This window comes from Oncorhynchus masou, unplaced genomic scaffold (assembly GCF_036934945.1).
Source record: "Oncorhynchus masou masou isolate Uvic2021 unplaced genomic scaffold, UVic_Omas_1.1 unplaced_scaffold_1225, whole genome shotgun sequence".
NCBI classification, from domain to species: domain Eukaryota; kingdom Metazoa; phylum Chordata; class Actinopteri; order Salmoniformes; family Salmonidae; genus Oncorhynchus; species Oncorhynchus masou.
This window is the reverse complement of record NW_027002051.1, coordinates 27,042-36,209: the sequence shown is the minus strand read 5'-3', so window position 1 is coordinate 36,209 and position 9,168 is coordinate 27,042. Positions and strand designations below refer to the sequence as shown.

Below are 9,168 nucleotides of genomic sequence, written 5' to 3'. Positions count from 1 at the left end.
GATGGAATAGGAATATGTACATATAAATATATGGATGAGCAATGGCCAAACGGCATTGGCAAGATGCAATAGATGGTATAAAATACAGTATACACATATGAGATGAGTAATGGAAGACATGTAAACATTATTAAAGTGTCATTTTTTTAGGTGACTAGTGATGCATTTATTAAAGTGGCCAGTGATTTGAGTCTGTATGTAGGTAGCAGCCTCTGTGTTAGTGATGGCTGTTTATCAGTCTAATGGCCTTGAGATAGAAGTTGTTTTTCAGTCTCTCGGTCCGTGCTTTGATGCACCTGTACTGACCTCGCCTTCTGGATGATAGCAGGGTGAACAGGCAGTGGGATGGGTGGTGGTTGTCCTTGATGATCTTTTTGCCTTCCTTGTGACATCGAATGCTGTAGGTGTCCTGGAGGGCAGGTAGTTTGCTCCTGGTGATGCGTTGTGCTGACCGCACCACCCTCTGGAGAGTCTTGTGGTTGAGGGCGGCGCAGTTGCCATACCAGGCAGTGATACAGCCCGACAGGGCGCTTTGAATTGTACATCTGTAAACGTTTGTGAGGGTTTTAGGTGACAAGCCAAAATTATTCAGCCTCCTGTTGATCCTTCTTCACCACACTGTCTGTGTGGCTGGACCATTTCAGTTTGTCCGTGATGTGTATGCCGAGGAACTTAAAACTTTCCACCTACGTCACTATTGTCCTGTCGATGTGGATAGAGGAGTGCTCTCTCTGCTGTTTCCTGAAGTCCACGATCATCTCCTTTGTTTTGTTGATGTTGAGTGAGAGGTTGTTTTCCTGACACCACACTCCATGTGCCCTCACCTCCTCCCTGTAGGCTGGGGTGCTACCTCTGCTGTTTCCTGAAGTCCACAATCATCTCCCCTGTTTTGTTGACATTAAGTTATAGGTTGTTTTCATGACACCACACTCCATGTGCCCTCACCTCCTCCCTGTAGGCTGTCTCGTCGTTGTTGGTAATCAAGCCCGCTACTGTTGTGTCATCTGCAAACTTGATGATTGAGCTGGAGGCGTGCATGGCCACGCAGTCATGGGTGAACAGGGAGTACAGGAGGGGGCTGAGCACATACCCTTGTGGGGCCCCAGTGTTGAGGATCAGTGAAGTGGAGATGTTGATTCCTACCTTCACCACCTGGGGGCGGGCCGTCAGAAAGTCCAGGACGCAATTGCACAGGGCGGGGTTGAGACCCAGGGCCTTAAGCTTAATGATGAGCTTGGAGGGTACTATGGTGTTGATTGCTGAGCTGTAGTCAATGAACAACATGCTTACATAGGTATTCCTCTTGTCCAGATGGGATAGGGCAGTGTGCGGTGTGACGGTCGATTGCATCGTCTGTGGACCTGTTGGGGCGGTTTGCAAACTGAAGTGGGTCTAGGGTGGCAAGTAAGGTGGAGGTGATATGATCCTTGACTAGTCTCTCAAAGCACACCAGGATGACAGAGGTGAGTACTACGACGTGATAGTCATTTAGTTCAGTTATCTTTGCATTCTTGGGTATAGGAACAATGGTAGCCATCTTGAAGCATGTGGGTGCAGCAGACTGGGATAGGGAGCAATTGAATATGTCCGTAAACACACCAGCCAGCTGGTCTGCACATGCTCTGAGGACGCGGCTAAGGACGCCGTCTTGGCCAGCAGCCTTGCGAGGGTTAACACGTTGAAATGTCTTACTCACGTCGGCCACGGAGAAGGGAGAGGGGGGACCGCAGTCCCTGGTAGCGGGCCGCGTCGGTGGCACTGTATTACCCTCAATGCGAGCAATGTTGTTTAGTTTTCTGGAAGCAAGACGTCGGTGCCGTGACTTGGCTGGGTTTCTTTATAGTCCATAACTGCCTGTAGACTCTGCCACATGCGTCTCGTGTCTGAGCCGTTGAATTGCAGCTCTACGTTGTCCCTATACCAGCATTCCACTTGTTTGATTGCCTTGCAGAGGAGATCAACACTGTTTATATTCGGCCATATTCCTAGTCATCTTTCCATCATTGAATGTGATGGCTCGCACACACATTCAGCTGCTTGCGCGAATGCTGCCATCTATACATGGTGTCTGATCAGGGTAAGTTTTAATAGTCACATAGACATAGTGTAGTGGGATTAGCATTCTGTGGGACTAATTGCATGGAGAGATCCCCTCCCCATGCCCTCCCACATCCCCTCCCCATGGTGTGTGTTTGTGTGGGAGGGAGGGACCACTCCGGCTCATGGGAAGCCATCATCCTCCCAGGAAACAATCACAACCCTCGAACGACACACACACACACACACACACACACACACACACACACACACACACACACACACACACACACACACACACACACACACACACACACACACACACACACAGCCAGCCAATCTCATTGGCGGTTAAATCTATGTTAAGCTCCAGTGCCAGATTCCTGTTTTATCTTTCTTCTGCAGAAGGTTGACTTTCCTGAAGTTGCTAATTGTGACAAATCCATTCCATCATAATCTAGGAAAGTGCCTTTCATGCTCTGGGTTTTGATCTGTACTTAAATTAATAACGTCATGCATGGATGCCTAAAAGAAAACATAGTTCATTTTCAAATGATTGTTAGTAGTAAATCCTGTCACTATTCTGTATTCAACCCTGTAACAAAGGCTCTGATGAGAGCTCAAACTTTTTAAATCATATTCATAGTCTCTCTGCCCCTATCCATGGCCTTGTACCAGGACACCTGCACCCAGTATCACCTTATTAAAAATAGACAACCTGCTAATAAACCCCGTTCTCTGACCAAACTCGGTTCTCGGGACCCCAAGGGTGCACGTTTTGGTTTTTGCTCTAGCACTACACAGCTGATTAAAATAATCAACTAATCATCAAGTTTGATCATTTGAATCAGCTGTGTAATGTTATGGCAAAAACCAAATGTGCACCCTGGGACTCGAGGACTTAGTTTGGGAAATGCTGCTCTACATAAAAAACATCATGAATGCTAACTAAATGTTCTCAGTCCTGGGGTGTGACCCAAACTGCACTATTCCCTATATAGTGCAATACATTTGACCAGGTATCACAGAGCTGTATTCATATCGCACCCTGTATACACCCCCACCTCCTCTCTTTCCCAGAGATCGATTCTCCTAGAGAGGTGAATTTGCGTTGATGTAACGGACACCACAGCTGGTGACCTGGTTCCTGCCTGTGGCCATGGTGGATGGGGGTGAGAGTGTCCTATGGGCCAACAAAAACCCTCAGACAGGAACATGAGTGGAGCTGTCCTCCAGCGACACACAGCACCACCTGGGCAGCCTGAACCCTGACACAGAGTATGAGGTGTCAAGCCATGGCCAAGAGGGAGAGATGACCAGCGTGCCTGTATCTGAGACCTTCCTAACAGGTAAGACAAGAGTTGTATTCCATTTGGCACCTTATTCCATTTATAGTGCATCAAGGCCCATTAGGGACAAGCAAACTATACAACACTAGGGGTTGCAAAAGTTTTCCAGAGATCTTTGAATCAGGAGGGAATATATAGGAAATCTGGAAATCGTTCAACCGGGATTTCTGGAAAACATGGGAATTTGGGGAAAGTGGCTGGGCTGGAAGTGTGGATCTCTTTAAACAGCACAATATCAAAGTTATGGATGTGTAATAATTTGTTTGCTGGATCTTTGATTAGAATAAAGGTAATGCTGATTATTGAAATGTTTATATGTTCATGTCTTACCCTTTAGCTGTTATACATTTAGATTCAATTAAAATAAATATCCAATAAGCTTAAAAAATAGATAAAAAACTGTCCAGTATCTTTGATCAACTAGGCCAGGGGTGTCAAAGTCATTTTGCCCAGGGGGCCACATCCTAGACAAACATACTAACTGGCGATAAGTAAGTGTTGGTCTGTTCTCAACTGGGGTCTGGACCACACATCGTATTGTATTTGCGAGGGGATCATGACATTCCCCCCTGCCTGATCTATGACTGGATGTGTTCCAGACCTGGATGCCCCACGGGACCTGCAGACGGTAGAGCTGACTGACGAGAGCATTACTCTGGAGTGGAAGAACAGCCAGGCTCAAGTAGACAACTACCGCATCAAATATGGCCCCCTCTCTGGAGGAGACCATGGAGAGCTGTTGTTCCCCTACCGGACCCCTGGACACCACCCAGGCCAAGATCACTGGTAAGTGATCTCATTTTACTAGATATCTGTAAAACCCTGATGAACTGTAAGGGCCGAAACGTGTTAGTTATATCAATGACTATGTTTTTTATCAACTCCAACTGCCCTCCAAGAGTTCCTCTTCAAGAATTCCCTCTTCTCTTCCGTTTACTCCTCAGTTCATGCACCTTGGTTGTAGAGCAAGGTAGGCAACTGCTCCTTTTCCCTTGTTCAAGATCACTGGTAAGACAGAGCCCTCCACTAGTCTAGTTATAACAGGATGCTTTTGGTGGTGGTGTTGTGTAATATCTGTGAAATTTCAGTTTTTAGATATTTTTGTTGTTACCTCTTAAAAACAATCAATGTGAGAACAGCTATGAAACAACTGTCCTGTCTTTGTGTAAATTAATATACACTACATGACCAAAAGTATGTGGACACCTGCTCGTGAACATCTCATTCAAAATCATGGGAATTCAATCTGGAGTTGGTCCCCCTTTGCTGTTATAACAGCCTCCACTCTTCTGGGAAGGCTTTCCACTAGATGTTGGAACATTGCTGCGGGTACTTGCACCATTCAGTCACAAGAGCATTAGTGAGGGTTGGGCACTGATGTTGGGCAATTAGGCCTGGCTCGCAGTCGGGCGTTCCAATTCATCCCAAAGGTGTTCGATGGGATTGAGGTCAGGGCTCTGTGCAGGCCAGTCAAGTTCTTCCATACCGATCTTGACAAAACATTTCTGTATGCACCTCGCTTTGTGCACGGGGCCATTGACATGCTGAAACAGGAAAGGGCCTTCCCAAAATGTTTACACAATGTTAGAAGCACAGACTGGTCGTAGGTAGTGCTGTAGCCTTAAGATTTCCCTTCACTGGATCTAAGGGCTTAGCCCGAACAAGAAAACCCTGGACCATTATTCCTCCTCCACCAACTTTACAGTTGGCACTATGTATTAGGGCAGGTAGCATTCTCCTGGCGTCCGCCAAACCCAGATTCGTCCATCGGACTGCCAGATGGTGAAGAGTGATTCATTACTCCAGAGACACGTTTCCACTGCTCCAGTGTCCAATGGCAGCGGATGTTGCACCACTCAGCCAACGCCTGGCATTGAGCATGGTCATCTTAGGCTTGTGTGCAGCTGCTCGGCCATGGAAACCCATTTCATCAAACTTCCGGGTTTTAACTGTTCTTGTGCTGACGTTGCTTCCACCGGCAGTTTGGAACTCAGTAGTGAGTGTTGCAACCGAGGACGGGCGGTTTTTATCACACTACGTACTTCAGCACTCGCGGTCCCGTTCTGTGAGCTTGTGTGTCCTCCCTCTTGCGGCTTAGCCATTGTTGCATCCTATGACTGTGCCACCTTGAAAGTCACTGAGCTCTTCAGTAAGGCCATTCTCCTGCCAATATTTGTCTATGGAGATTGCATTGCTGTGCGCTTGATGTTATACACCTGTCAGCAATGGGTGAGGCTGAAATAGCTGAATCTACTAATTTGAAGGGGTGTCCACGTATTGCTGTATATATAGTGTATATTGTTTTTCAATGTAAACGGCAGCCTTGCTCTGCCAACTGTTCTGCTGCCAAGCGTTTGCGGCCCTCCTTCTAAATTGTCATTATTAAATTCAATACACTTATTTACAGATGGGCTGCTTTGTTTTTCTGTCATCAAATGTTTGTCCGGCCACAAAAGACTCCCACTCTATTAGAAGACAGCTCAAGGGAGTTTGCATTCAGGCCTTAAATGGAATAACACTACTATTTCAATGTGAGATTCATCCTGGTTTAACAAGAAATGCAGGGAGGGCCTATTTTTATCTTCCTCTGCACCGGTTCCCATTATACTCCATGTTTTGAGTCCGGCGGGCGGACAGACTCTTTTTGTCTACCGTGTGCCACTGCATCAACGGATTAAGCTCCCTGGCTGAGAAAAAAAAGTTCCAAACGGGTAATGGTGTCTTTGTCTGGGGCCTGTTCTTTGTTCTTGGGAGACCCATCCTGTAAATAAGGCATTGGCTGTGTCCCAAAATGCCATCCTATTCCTATATAGTGCACTACTTTTTGATCAGGGACCATCTGACTATAGGCTCTGGTCAGAAGTAGTGCACTATATATGGAATAAGGTGGCATTTGGGATGCATCCAGTGCTTCTATTCAGCTGACTGGCCTCCCGGTCCCCCCTCCGCTCCTCTCCGCTCCTCACAAACCTCAGCACTTTTTTTTTTCACACAGTTATTATCTGTAATTGCCTTCACGCTTGTGATTTTATTGATAATGAGTTTCCTCTGCGTTAGGTATAATTTCATGCTTCTTGTGCCTGGTTGCCTAGTGACCTCTGTGGGAGTTAATAAAGGAAATGAAGGCCGTTGGACTGAAGGCTCTTAATTGCACCGCACAGCGCGGCCACATAGCCGGACTAAAAGGATCTCAAAGCCTCTTATATCATAGCAAATGTTGTTTCTGCCCCATATAGCGCCTCTTCTAGATCAATCAGAGCAGATAGAGGTTCCAAAATGAAGAGGCTGAAAATAAACCCAATTATGCTTCAATCTATTAGCAAGGCAATTAAATCAAATCAAATCAAATGTATTTATATAGCCCTTCTTACATCAGCTGATATCTCAAAGTGCTGTACAGAAACCCAGCCTAAAACCCCAAACAGCAAGCAATGCAGGTGTATAAGCGGTGGCTAGTAAAAACACCCTAGAAAGGCCTAAACCTAGGAAGAAACCTAGAGAGGAACCAGGCTATGAGGGGTGGCCAGTCCTCTTCTGGCTGTGCCGGCTGGAGATTATAACAGAACATGGCCAAGATGTTCAAATGTTCATAAATGACCAGCATGGTCAAATAATAATAATCACAGTAGTTGTCGAAGGTGCAACAATTCAGCACCTCAGGAGTAAATGTCAGTTGGCTTTTCATATCCGATCATTAAGAGTATCTCTTCTGCTCCTGCTGTCTCAAGAGAGTTGAAAACAGCAGGTCTGGGACAGGCAGCATGTCTGGCGAACAGGTCAGGGTTCCATAGCCGCAGGCAGAACAGTTGAAACTGGAGCAGCAAAACGGCCAGGTGGACTGGGGACAGCAAGGGAGTCATCATGCCAGGTAGTCCTGAGGCATGGTCCTAGGGCTAAGGTCCTCCGAGAGAAAGAAAGAAAGAATGAAAGAAAGAAAGAGAGAAAGAGAGAATTAGAGAGAGCATACTTCAATTCACACAGGAGACCTGAAAAGGCAGGAGAAGATCAGATATAGCAGACTGACCCTAGCCGCCCGACACATAAACTACTGCAGCATAAATACTGGAGGCTGAGACAGGAGGGTCAGGAGACACTGTGGCCCATCCGATGATACCCCCGGACAGGGCCAAACAGGCAGGATATAACCCCACCCACTTTGCCAAAGCACAGCCCCCACACCACTAGAGGGATATTTTCAACCACCAACTTACCATCCTGAGACAAGGCCGAGTATAGCCCACAAAGATCTCCGCCACGGCACAACCCAAGGGGGGGCACCAATCCAGAAAGGACGATCACGTCAGTGACTCAACCCACTCAAGTGACATACCCCTCCTAGGGACGGCATGGAAGAGCACCAGTAAGCCAGTGACTCAGCTCCTATAATAGGGTTAGAGGCAGAAAATCCCAGTCGAGAGAGGGGAACCAGCCAGGCAGAGACAGCAAGGGCTGTTCATTGCTCCAGAGCCTTTCCGTTCACCTTCACACTGCTAGGCCAGACTACACTCAATCATATGATGTACTGAAGAGATGAGTCTTCAGTAAAGACTTAAAGGTTGAGACTGAGTCTGTGTCTCTCACATGGGTAGGCAGACCATTCAATAAAATGGAGCTCTATAGGAGAAATCCCTGCCTCCAGCTTAGAAATTCTAGGGATAATTAGGAGGCCTGCGTCTTGTGACCATAGCGTACGTGCAGGTATGTACGGCAGGACCAAATCAGAGAGATAGGTAGGAGCAAGCCCATGTAATGCTTTGTAAGTTAGCAGTAAAACCTTGAAATCAACCCTTGCCTTGACAGGAAGCCAGTGTAGGGAGACTAGCACTGGAGTAATATGATCCAATATTTTGGTTCTAGTCAGGATTCTAGCAGCCGACAAACCATTCACAGAGACAAACTGATATCTTTCCGACAGATAAGATCACAACCAGGACAGAACTTGTCCGTGTTGACCAGTTTGGGTTTCCAATCTCTCCAAAAGAATGTGGTGATCGATGGTATCAAAAGCAGCACTAAGGTCTAGGAGCACGAGGACAGATACAGAGCATCGGTCTGACGCCATTAAAGGTAATTTACCACCTTCACAAGTGCAGTCTCAGTGCTTTGATGGGGTCTTAAACCAGACTGAAGCATTTCATATATGTTGTTTGTCTTCAGGAAGGCAGTGAGTTGCCGTGCAACAACTTTTTCTAACATTTTTGAGAGGAATGGAAGATTCAACATAGGCTGATTAGTTTTTTATATTTTCTGGGTAAAGGTTTGGCTTTTTCAAGCGAGGCTTTGTTACTGCCACTTTTAGTGAGTTTGGTACACATCCGGTGGATAGAGAGCCGTTTATTATGTTCAACATAGGAGGGCCAAGCACAGGAAGCAGCTCTTTCAGTAGTTTAGATGGAATAGGGTCCAGTATGCAGCTTGAAGGTTTAGAGGCCATGATTATTTTCATCATTGTGTCAAGAGATATAGTACTAAAACACTTGAGTGTCTCTCTTGATCCTAGGTCCTGGTAGAGTTGTGCAGACTCAGGACAACTGAGCTTTGGAGGAATACGATTTAAACATGAGTCAGTAATTTGTTTTTCTAATGATCATGATCTTTTCCTCAAAGACGTTCATGAATTTATTACTGCTGAAGTGAAAGCCATCCTCTCTTGGGAAATACTGCCTTTTAGTTAGCTTTGCGACAGTATCAAAAATAAATGTAGGATTGTTCTTATTTTCCTCAATTAAGTTGGAAAATAGGATGATCGAGCAGTGAGAGTTCTTCGATACTGCACGGTACT

At 46.1% G+C, this 9,168-nt stretch overlaps 1 protein-coding gene and 1 pseudogene across 1 annotated transcript in view; one reads left to right on the top strand and one right to left on the bottom strand.

The window, feature by feature from the left end:
- The window catches only part of LOC135529975 (tenascin-like), a 46,158-nt gene extending 45,400 nt beyond the window's left edge, over positions 1 to 758 (bottom strand). The window contains 2 exon segments of the mRNA XM_064958371.1: positions 307 to 545; positions 691 to 758. Of these exon segments, the coding sequence (XP_064814443.1) occupies positions 307 to 545; positions 691 to 758 (307 nt within the window).
- A 1,303-nt stretch (positions 759 to 2,061) lies between these two features.
- Positions 2,062 to 9,168, top strand: part of LOC135529978 (tenascin-like) — a 31,488-nt pseudogene continuing 24,381 nt past the window's right edge.